The following is an 11,933-nucleotide window of genomic DNA, read 5'->3' as shown; positions in this document are numbered from 1 at the left end:
CCCGAAAAAAATTGTTGTTAGGTTTTTCTTCCATCAAGTAATGTGATTGTCACAAGTTCAGAAGTCTGGGATCCCGGGGTTCAGCTGGTCCCAGAGATCCCTGTGGACAGCACTCCCTGATTGCCAGCCCAGGCTAGCGCCGGTAGGGATGGAATCCTTGCACGTTGTGGTTCTGTCCCCGGCCGAAGCCGCTGCCTCCGGCCGGGGGGCCGCTGGATGGCTGCACCGAGGGGCCTCCGTAGGGAGGGGGCTGCTGGCTGGGATCAGAGAAACCTTGTCCAAACCCACTCAAGTCTTGTCCATACCCTGGGGAGAAGGGAAAGGCACAGGATGAGCTTCCAGGAGCAGCCACAGGCGTGAATCCCATGCCTGGACGCCGCTCCCTGGCGGGAACACACCCCAGAACAACGTCCGGCAGAAGCGGCAGCTCTGGGTTCCCGCAGGGATTCACCTTCCTCGCAGAGGAAAGGGGCAAAAGGCAGAAGGGAACCGGTGTGCAGGAAGGGAGGGCTGTGTTTGGGGTAGTTCAACCATTTGCTCACAGCTTTGGGGTGGCTCACAGGGGGTGCTTGGGAGCAGTTTCATTTTGGGTTGGGTTTTTTATTGGCTAAAAGCTGTCAGATTCAGCACAGATAAGAGATGTAGGCAGGAAGTTTTCTCTGAAATATCCCAGTGCCTCAGACTGAGGGTGCAGTTGTAAGATTTTGGCTTTGCCCACTCAGCTCCATCACCTGGACACTCAAAAACCTTCCTGCACTGAACAGACAACCCTAAAATTCCCTTTCAAATCGCACATAAATATTGGGACCCGCACCACAGACCACTCTGGAGTGAGCAGAATTTAGGGATGGGGGAAAAAAAACAGTTTTCTTTCCAAGAGAAAATACTGACTGGAATTCCTGCTACCAACACAAAATTTACAACTTGATGTAAATTAAGACAACTGAGGAATTGAGAAATTTAATTCAAATTCCCGTAATTAAATACGACTCTTAATCCTGGCATCAGTGCCAGCCTCTGCTCTGAAAGATGCTATTAAGGCTCCTAATTACCAAGAGCATTTCTGCAGTGCTGCCTCTCTCTGTGCAGGCTTAGAGCAGGTTTAACTCTCTTAATCCCAAACAAAGTCTCTTAGTACATCTTCAGCAGTTCAATTTCAAGCTCTGCCTGTCCCTCAGGACTTGCTGGCACTAATGAGCACTAAAACACAGCAAGCTCAGGCTCTGGGAGCTCCAAATGCTCCTCCTGGCATTTGTTCAGACACAGATAAGCAGGCGCCCAAAACTACAATGGAATTGTTTGCCAAGGAGTGAGGCAGGGAGTGGAAAAACACAAACCTCGAGTTGCTCTCCCTGCACACGGTGCTGCAAACCACAGCTCATCACAGGGCTCGAGTTGTTTGTGACAAAGGGAACCCACAGCCCACACCTGCACAGCCACTCAGGACTCTCTGCCTTCCCTGCTTGCCATCCCTGGGTTGGCTCCAGCCCCTCTGCTCCCCCTGGGGCTGTGCCAGTTGTACGGTTTGAGTGTCTGGCTCCAGAATCTGAGCCTGCATCCGTTACCGGGATAAAGCCTGGCCAGGCTTTGGGGTGAACGGTGGCAGGCACAGCTCAGCTGTGGGGTTTCACCCAGCTAGCTGGCACAGCTGAAGAGCTGCACTGCCCTGACACAAAACCCCAACATCTGAGCCCCATTCCTGCCTCTCACCCTCCCCAACAGCCTCAGAACACCGGTGAATTTTCCCAGGAGCTGCCTGAGGCTCCTCCTCCCTGCTCAACCTGACCTCAGGAGTGGAGGCAAAGCTTTGGGGTGTGGCCTGAAGGGTCTGGAGCAAAGAAACCCAGCCTAGAGAGCCGACGGGACTGCAAGGACAAGCCTCAAGAGCACCCTGCAGGGAGATAATTAATTTTTAATTATTTTAAATTAATGTAATTAATTAATTTAATTTTGCAGGGTGAATGCTAGTGCTGACACTCATCCCAGGTGCACACACAGCAGCATTGGGTAAACCTTACAGTGCCTTACACTGACCAGGGAACTCCATGGCTCTTTAAAGCCCACAAAACTTTACATATTTACATAAATATATGCAAATCAGGGACACTTCCAGGGATGGGGCAGCCACAGGTTCTCTGTAAAACCTGTGCCAGGGCATCACCAGTCTCACAGTGAAGAATTTTTTCCTAATATCCAATCTAAACCTGCTCTTTTCCAGTTTGAAGCCATTCCCCTTGTCCTGCCACTACAGCTCCACATGAAGAGTCCTTCTCCATGAAATTCTTCTCCATCAGATTCTTCCTAAACTTCCAACACATCACAAACCCTGGCTCCCCACTGCCTGTGCAGGATTTGTACTTTATTTAGTAGGGTTCAACCCCCTTCAAAAAGAATCTGCAAAGAGCCAAGTTCTGGCAGAACAAGAAAAACTTCCTCGAGTCACAAGGGCAAAAACTATCCATGAAATCAACTGTGTTTGTAAGAAACAAATGAGAAAACGTTTCAAACTCATCAACACCAGAACCTGCTGCTTTACAAATATATCTCAAAAGCTCATCTTTCTTCAGAGGCTGCTTTACATTGCTGGAACTATGAATATTATCTATTTAAATAAATTTTGTGTTCATCTCACAGCAGTTTCTGCAGGAACTTGAGGCAGCACTACCACATGGAGAACGTGTTCCAGCAGTGAACAGCCTGCATCCATGGGGCTGCTGCATGAAAAATCCCCTTCAGAAGTAAAAACTGACCAATCACAATCCCTAAAAAAAACCCCCAGTAGTCCAGAACTCTTTGGAGAGATCTCTGCAGAGATCTTCCGAGAGCAGTGCTCAGAAACAGGGCTGAGAAGAGCAAGATGAGAATGAGAATTCCCTCTGAGCTCCCACAGGGAGCAGCAGCAGCAATTTTACTCTGGAGCACAGGCACTTGTTTAGCAATTTGAAGAAGAATTTATTTTTTGTAGTATTGTCTACCTGGTTTAAAACTTGTTACCTCAGTGCCTTCTACCTCAAAGTTACCTACAGAACACAACAAAGCTTTGCACAGAACTACACCTCCAGAGAGACGGGGAAGGAATGGGAAAAGGGAGGAAAAGGCACCACTTTGGATCCTTACACGTGCACTGCCTGTCTCCATGCTGCTCTTCCTCTTAAAGTCTGTTCTCCAAAGTCTGGAGACACAAAAAAAGTTCACTACAAGCTCAGTGAAGCTCTTGGAGTGGGAAGTTTTAGATAGAGGTTCGGGGAGAGTGGAAACCAGGAATTCATCCTGGCAGCGCAGAAGCCCCTGAAGGTTATTTTACAGCACAAAAGCAACACTTTGGAGCTAAGAAAATTCCCTCTGGCTAGAATATTGCACGATTTAAGGATGGCTTGAGCTGGTGGGAGCATTCCCATCCTGGAGAAGTGCCTGTAGCAAACTGTGTCCAACACTCTGTACCCAAGAATGAAGGGAAAGGGGATAAAGTTCCAGCAGTTACTCACCAAACTGACTGTAAGGGAATTCTGGCTGAGCAGTCGGGGGTTTGCTCATGTCCTGAGTTGCCTGAGATGGTGGTGGTGGTGGAGGAAAAGCGAGTGGTGCTGCCCCTGGAGTGGCAGGTGGAGGGGGGACTCCAGGGGGGGCAAACTGGTCAGGTGGAGGAGGCGGAGCACCATAACCAAAACCTGAAAGGACAGAACAGGTGAACACCAACGTCCTGCTTGGTTTAAATGTTTAAAAATATTTCTAAGTCTATTAAACCCCAGCTGTTTGTGCACGTTTACACATTGGTCACCCCTACAGCTCAAAAACCTCAGCAACTCACCTTGCACAGGTAGGAGGAATGTCCCCCAAAGGCAGCAGCAGCCAGGACAGGGAAAGGGATAAAGCGGAACTGGGGACCAAACTCTGTGCTCACACTAATGTGAGAAATAAGGAAGCTGCATTATCCAAGATTTTAGGAGGAAAAAGTATCTCGAGATAACTGGGTGCTATTTTCCACCTTCTTCTTTAAACCAGGCTTGTTACAGACTTTTGAAAAGTGGCCTGAGAGGCAGGTGCTAAAATCCAATTTATATTTCCAGTCCCAGTTATGACCTTAATTCCTTAAGCTCCTCCAAAAAACCCTGCCTGTGTTTGGCCCAGGTCTCCAGCACTGAGCTCTAAGTTTTCTCTCAGATGTCCTAACAAGGGTGCACAATGTATCTGAATTTATTTAGCAACACAGATTTGAACTAGAGAATAGAAATGATTACTGCATCCAAGAAAAGAATACTACTGTCGTTAATTATAGCTCAGAATATATCATCAGGGAAAAATAATTAAGGATAGGTGAAACACAGGGGGAAAATCCAAGTTCAGCAAATGATGAGGAAAAGGTGAAAGCTGAATTTGGAGCTGGATGTGCTCCAGCTCCTGGGGGTCACTTACTAAATGGTGGAGGGGTGCCATAGCCCTGTGGAAATCCTTGTGGAGGCGGGAATCCGCCGGGAGGTGTGGAGACAATGTATGAGGTAAATGGTGGTGGTGGGGGAGGAGCTCCTCTGCCCGGAGGAGGGGGTCCATATCCACCTGGAAAAGGAAGAGAAACCCAAAAACTGAAGCAGATGAATACCAAGGAGCTGCTGCTGGAGTCAGCTTCCTCTAGGACGGGGTAAGGCTTTTGGGTGGATTTCAAACGCAGGCTCAGCCTTCTCTGAATCCTCACTATGGGAATTATTTGTCCTCCAAGTATCCCCACTGTAAATAATTGCAGTTCAGCATGTAATCCCTCGATAACAAATTAATGTGGCTGGAACAGCAGGATGTGTGTCAGCTCCCATTACTGAGCTGCTAAGAATCCACTGTCTTCCCCCTTCATTCTTCCAGGACAAATTCAATCAAGCTTTTAAATGTAGGCTAAATACTACAGAAATCCAGAAATCACTGTGAATGCTTAAAGAAGCTGTGCCTGTGCTCGGGAGGATTTTTTCCTTGCAGAATTGGTCCCATATAATGTACTTACCAATTGCCTGTCCAGCTGGCACCCACATCCCTACAACAGAACAAAAAAAGAGCCTTAGACATCACCGAAAGCTGCGCACTCCGGAGCAGGGATGATGCAAGAGGAAGGATTTGGCTCTGGGATAGACTGGGTATCCTCCCCGTGTCCCTTACAGAGCTATTTTTATGGCCCAAGCAACATTGTGGGACTATTTCTGAATGTGCAATTCTGGAAAGACTCTGAATCATTCAGCAAATGACACTCAGAAGAGACAGCAGTTCCCAAACCCAAATCAGATAGAGCATTCGAGAGCTGCCACATCCCAAGTACAAGAAACTATAGTAGTAGAGCGAACAAAACCCTGGAGAATCCCAGCAGACTACACATCCAAGAGATTCTTAATTTACTACCAAGTTTATCTGAGTTATTTTTGCAGTTTTTGAAGCATAAAAAAGCCTTTCCCACCCGTTGTGCAGCGCTGAGATTGAAGGATAAATGTGCTCGTGTCTGACATTAATCTTTCCAGGAGATCAGATATCATTTTCCCTACTAATCACTGCATGGAAAATAATGGGAGTTTCTCCGTTTGCAGATTAGCACATCTGTGCACAATGTCAACCCTCAGCTGCAGCTTTCAAGTTAATCAGCACCGTGGGGAAATGAGCAATCCCTGTGCTGCACTTCCATCCATCCAAGCAGGGATGGAGCAGCCACGCTCTCTCCAGCCCCCCAGGTGAACGTTTCTCATCTCTCAGTCACAGCAACTCAATTATCCCGCTGTATTTCTCCAGAAGTTATCAAAATTGTCTTTGGATGAACTCAGTGTATTTATCCTGCCTTTGGACTCTCGGGGGGGGTGCAGCCATCAAACCCAGGCACGTGGCTGCCCCCGAGCCCCGCAGGGCTCCTGGTGTGCACTGCACCAGAGCTGCCTGGTGCTTTCCCAAGCTACATTAAGCAATAAAATCCAAAGGCAAGGCCATCCATTTTCCCCCTCATCCCTTTCAGATTTTCCTGATAGCTTCCTTTGAAGCTGTCTCATCCTTGAAAAGTCATATTTCAACCAAATTTATCATCGGGGCCTCGCTCCATAGCTGGAGTCACACCTGGAGTATTCCCAACACCTTCTCTGAGTTCCCCCAGCCCATGGAGATTCCATGTGGGGAGAGGCAGATCCAAAGGGAACAGGTGAAACGCAGCTGGGACATGCGCCAGACCCAGCACAACCCGTTGCCTTCTGCCACTGAAACGGATTTTTGGGAAAAACAGTGAAAAAACCTTAGGAAGGACTGAGGAGGGGGTGGAAATTTCCTCCTGCTGACAGTATCCAGCAGGGAGATAAACCTGGGAATACCATCTAGGCCAGAAAACCAAAGTGCAGCGAGCTGAAGAGGCCGGAGAGGTGACAGCAGAGGCTGGAGAGGTGGCAGCACCCTGGGCAGGGTGGGCAGTACCTTGGGGGCCGTATCCCTGCTGCCAGGTCGGAGGGGGCTGCCCTGCCCAGCCGTTGGCAGCGCTTGGCATGATCCTGCTTCCCCACTGGCTGGCCCCCGGCGGCCCCGGAGTTTGGCTCTTGCTATCCCGAGGCTCGGCGCGTTTCACCTCCACCTAAACAAACAGAGGCAGCGCTCAGGAGGGCTGGGGGGGCCCCTGCACCTCCCGTCCCCTCACACACACCCGCAGTTACACTTAAGACTACACTTAGCATCTTATGACTTATGTCTAAGTACTTAATTATTAAAACTTAAGGCCAGTAATTTACAATGTTTCTCAGGTACAGTGTAGGTGATGGTAAGACATTACAAGTCCTACTGTCGAGGGATTCCGAGAAAAGCATCCTACAAATCACTTCAGTCTCGTTGGCTTTAATCTTAAAACAGCAGTACCCTCTTACAGCAGCTCTGCACTTAAAACAGCTGAATTTGTACATTAATGACAGACTGATTTCATGTTCAAGGCAGGAGATACAAAGATGATGTTTTCAGTTAAAAAAAAACAGAATTTTGAGTGAAGAGGCTGCTCTGAAAAAGGGTACTAATGCTTTAACCAAATGTTTGGGGTCCATTTGGAAGTGACAGTTTAACCCACCCCAACTAACTGCAATTTCAGCTCTGCTCATACCTGAGAAACACACATTTTTTGATATTTTTTTTGGTATTGTTTTCTTTTTTTTTTTTTTTTAAACTTAAGATTTTATTTAAATGTCTAATGGAAGATAAAGACTTACCTTCCCCAGGCTAACGCTTAAAGAATCTCAATTAACTCAAACAATGTCAGAGGGAATGGATGTGATAAGAGAATCTTACATTACATCTAACAAAAAAGTAAACAAACATGCAAGTAATAAAAATGGACAGTTGAGTCAATAAGAAGCAAATCTTCATACTGTGTTAAGTCAGTGACAAAACCCCTCCTGTTTTAAAAATTAGTAAGCCACAGTGCTTAACTTATTTCATTCCAAGATAAAATGTCCTAGTGTTCCCAGCCATGGAATAAGTGCATTTGACCTACTTAAAATAAGCTGCACATTCAACATAAACCTCTCAAAAAAAAAAAAAAGAAAAAGAAAAATCCAGTTCTGATTTAATGAAACCCTCTCAGCACTTGCTGAATTCGAGGCTTTTTTTTTTTTTTCATGATTAATTTTAATGGGTGCCAGAGTACAAAGAAAATAAATCTCAATCATCAATGGGCCTGAGTAGTATGGAAAATAAAGTATTCAGAATTCTTCCTGCCATTTCTGAAAAGCCATTCATGTCGGAGAACAAACAGGAAACAGGCACAAGGCAAGGACAAAGCCCCCCATGCCCCTCCCGCCGATCCCCCAAGGACATGAGACATGACAGTAACCAAATCTCTGTCAGCTCAAGGCCCTTCCAGAGAGGAACCAAGGGAATTTTTCAAAGGACTCAAATTAATGAGTCTTAACACATTTGCCTTGAGGGAATTTGGTTATTGCTTACAAAAGCAGAGGCCTTCTTGTAATTTTAATTTTATCCCTACTCATTTCAGCAATACCTTTTTAATTACCAAAAAGACAGATACCATTTTTAAAGCAGGCATGATTAGGCAGTGAAGGAGAGAGCAGGGGATCTGGAGCTCATTAATCCTTGTGGAAGAATCCCATTAATTTTTCAGTGCACACTTGGAAGCGGGGAACTGCCAAACTGAGGACTGAAAATTCCCTGTGCAATAGGGAGGTTCAAATTCCACACCTGCCTAAAGTCCAGCTTACCCCAAGAGCTGAGGGTAGCTCTATTACTCTAAGCTAAAAATCCCTGAATCCTGGTTTGTTTTTTCTTTTTGTCACTGAAACTGGGGAGAAAAAAAGGGCAAAAATAGATGATTTCAGTTTGGAATTGGGTTTGTTTGGGGAATGCTGAGAACTCCGAGTCTCAGTGCTGTGTTCCAAAGCCAGCAGCAATGAGGTGACATCTGGAGGCTCACACTGGGCTCTCCACCCTCTCCCAGCACCTCGTGGATGTTTATCCTTTGGTCCCATTTAGATCTGCTGCTCTGTGGGATCAGCTCCCACTTCAGTGGTTTGCTGAAGGCAATTCCAAGGGCAGATCAGGGAATACTGGTGGGATACAGGTGATCCATACACACCCCCATGTGGTTTACTGCATCTGCTCACACCTGGCAGCGTCACCAGGAACCAAGAACTGATGTTCTGGATCCCCACAAGCCCCTTCCTTTGTTTCCATGATCAGGAAATCACCCAGCCCTCCACCCCAAAACAAGTTCACAGGAATTAAAGGCATTCTATAGTGTAAAATGAACCAGAATTCCACTGATATGCAGAACGTGTCCCCTGCTAGCTAAGGGAAGGCTTATGAACTATCAGCACATAAAAGACTTTAAAGACAATTAAAAACTCATACAATGCAATAATTAAAGGAATGTGAGAATCTTCTGTGTCTCCCTGAACCCCCTCACTCCAGGTTTAGCAGTTTTAACAATTTCCTTTAAAAACTGGATATACCATAAAGCTGCAAGGACTTAAATTTACCAGAATTTCCTGTGGTTCATGTTTCTTTAAATTATTCTTTTCTCTCTACATAAAACTTGGGTCTCCTGCAACAATTTATTTTGCTTTTAGGTTGTTTGGGTTTTTTTTGGTTTTTTTTTTCCCCCCACAGGTAGAAGCATGTTCCTTGCTGAGTAACATCAAAAGGAGCCTAAAAACTTCCTCCCTATCCAACACCCGTTTGCTGACAACACAGTATGAAGATGAAACAACCAGAGGTCACTTAACTGCATTGTGGTTAAATACTATATAGAGTACGTGGGTTGGTATCAAAGTTTCACAGTAAGTGACCCAATTTTTTAAAAAACCAATCCTTCAGGATGTTTTTTTTTTTCCCTTTTTCTTTTAAAGTTTAAGAATATATAAAGCAGATTGTCTCACACCACCTCGAGATTTGAGTATCGAGTACACATCTGAAGGAGTGGTATCTTAAACCAAGCCTTGAGCAACTCAGATTTCACTGGGATTCTGCTTTTCCAACAGCTGGAAATCACTGGTTTCTCTCCTTGCATCACAGCAGTGCTCAAAGCAGACACAGTGAGCACCAGTTCATCCCAGTGCGAGCTCTGCTCAGCCAGAGCAGCCCCCAGGTCTGTAAACACAAGGCCTCACCCCAAGCAGAGCCCACAGCCTGAATCCTCAGGCTTCCAAGCCCTCCCTTCCTCAGGCTGCCCCCATCCTACCTGCCCTCCTCCAGCAAACTCAGACTTTCCCCACCTTCATGGATAAAGCCTTGAATTTGGACTGCTGTGCTCTCCCATCAACGATTAAGTTGGATTCCCCAGTGAAATCGCTCGTTGCCCAAGACTTGGTTCTTTCTTAAGGTAAAATAAAACTACAACTACACACTTTTTTGCCCATGATGTCGTGAAAATGCATGTTGACAGCCTGGTCCACTGATTGTTCGTCCTCGAAAGTAATAAATCCAAAACCTAGCCAACGACGAAGAGTGAATCAAGGTAGCAGGGTGTTGTGACACAAAACAGGATGATGAACAGTATTAGGGGCAGACCAAGGGTTCAAGCAGGGGTTTCAGATAACGACACTTGTGTTCAATTGGCAAAAACTCTGAGGAAATTGCAATGGATACTTCCTGTGGTGAGGCTTTAGTGCCTCGTCTCGATTGCACACATGCAGCTTCAAACTGAGCTCGTTAACCGGCTTTTAATTTGATTTTATTCCTCATCCACCTACCAGGAAATGGAAAAAAACTGCCAAAATCAAAATACTTGTGGGACAGCAGATTAAAGTCAAGCAACTTTGCTGCTCCTCCCTTTGATTCAGCCTAATTTCCCAAGGAAAACCTATCATATATCCCTGTTCCCCAAAGCTGCAAAGCAACTTCCTCCCAATCCCTTAGCCCAGCTTCAAGTTAGGGAATATTTTCCGTGGAAAATAAGAAAGTTGGTTTTGAAATGTAGCTGTTAAAGCATGAGAAATTTTACCACTCCATGGATGAATGAGAAGCTTCAGAAACTAACAACCTACATCAGAGGTTCTCAAGTTTTCCACACCTTGGAGAAAAATCGTGGAACAGGTGTTACTCCTTCCCAACACAGCAACCCCTGTGAGGTGTTGCTCACACAGACCGTGGTATTGCTGCCACGTTCTCAATCTCATTTATTTCTTGTATTTCCTGCTGGTTTTCTTTTGAAAATCTACACGACTTCCCAGCCCTTTTTGTCCCCAACTGCTCCAGCTCGCCACGGGTGGCTCATTCCCTTCCACCTGACCACAGCCCTGGCTGGTGGGAGCTCAGCTGGATCCAGCAGCTTTTGATGCTTGCAGAAAACTCTGGAAAAGGAGGCAAAGCTTCCCTTTTGGAGGTCACTCTGAGAACCACTGCACATAGGTTGTAGCTGCTGATACAGCCGAGAGAGTGGCAAAATAGTGGTTAATCCCCCAGGACACGGCGGCTGCTTCATGCCATCACCCACTGGCTGCTGGTGGGGACAACCCAGGGCAGGGAGGGACACATGCAGTACAGGAATTGTGCCATTCTTTGGATTAGCTACGGGGGGGAAGGGGGGAGAGCAATAAAAATTAGAAAAGAAACCCGAGGTGCGGCATGGGAAGCGTTTATGGAACATGGATGCGGTTCTGCTTTTCTGAAACCCAAGATTTCCCCCTTGGTTTGCGTTTTGCTTTGCAGCTAGTGCTGACAGCAGCCAAATCTTGCTCTAAAGCGTTACAGAATACAGGATCTAGCACAGGAATGTCTCTCCACGCTTATCCAACTGCGTTGGGTAAGCCCAAAGAGGCCTAGTGTAGAGAAAGTTTATATATATATATATAAAAATACACAAAGATACAGGCCAAAATAGATTCCAGCAGGTCAAATTCTGCTGTCAGCAACAAGAGCAAAAGACATCACTAAAATAAACTGAAAATAAAAAGGAAAAAACTTGGCATTTCCCACACACAAGAGACTGGCAGTATAAACGAAGTTTTGTGGAGCTGTGATGAAAGCAGCCTCGAAGCTGAGAGCAGCATTTCATCACAATATATTTGTCTGAGTTAACCAGAAATCCAAGTGTTGGAGCCAAAGGAAAAGTGTTTGTATTTAAATCACGTTTAGTATTCCAGCCTTTGTCTAGAAAGAGATGGGAAAGAAAAACAATGGATTCCATCTGTATGTGAAGGTTGTTGTTCAATTCAATTCCAAAGCCAAAGGAGGGGAATAGATTGTGGGATGGGGTTGAGGGGTGGAAGAAGGAGAGCAAGAGGTCACTGAGGAAAGCAGCAAATAAATTTTAAAAAGGGGATTTAAAAGGGCCAGACATCACAAGATAAGGAAGAGTGAAGAAATCAGAGTAACACAGCAAAACTCCAAGGTGAAGTTTTGAGCAGAAGTGATGAAACCCACCACCCACAGCTTTAGTTTTTGAAGGGCAGGACTCTTTTCAAGACTGGAGAAAGGAACTGCATCCAGCAGGA

The 11,933-nt window shown here is 45.9% G+C and overlaps 1 protein-coding gene across 1 annotated transcript in view; it reads right to left on the bottom strand.

Moving 5' to 3' along the window:
- The window catches only part of DAZAP1 (DAZ associated protein 1), a 19,172-nt gene that overhangs the window by 696 nt on the left and 6,543 nt on the right, over positions 1 to 11,933 (bottom strand). Inside the window, exons 7-12 of the mRNA XM_017743818.1 lie at positions 9,846 to 9,928; positions 6,421 to 6,574; positions 4,988 to 5,017; positions 4,414 to 4,554; positions 3,486 to 3,668; positions 1 to 306 (exon numbers count right to left, since the gene is read on the bottom strand). The exon at positions 1 to 306 is cut by the window's left edge and continues 696 nt beyond it. Of these exons, the coding sequence (XP_017599307.1) occupies positions 134 to 306; positions 3,486 to 3,668; positions 4,414 to 4,554; positions 4,988 to 5,017; positions 6,421 to 6,574; positions 9,846 to 9,928 (764 nt within the window). The 3' untranslated portion in view covers positions 1 to 133. The remainder of the gene's footprint in view (positions 307 to 3,485; positions 3,669 to 4,413; positions 4,555 to 4,987; positions 5,018 to 6,420; positions 6,575 to 9,845; positions 9,929 to 11,933) is intronic.

The sequence above is a fragment of the Corvus brachyrhynchos genome, unplaced genomic scaffold, assembly GCF_000691975.1.
Source record: "Corvus brachyrhynchos isolate BGI_N302 unplaced genomic scaffold, ASM69197v1 scaffold219, whole genome shotgun sequence".
Classification (NCBI taxonomy): domain Eukaryota; kingdom Metazoa; phylum Chordata; class Aves; order Passeriformes; family Corvidae; genus Corvus; species Corvus brachyrhynchos.
The sequence above is the reverse complement of the archived record's forward strand: the minus strand, read 5'-3'. Positions and strand labels throughout refer to the sequence as shown.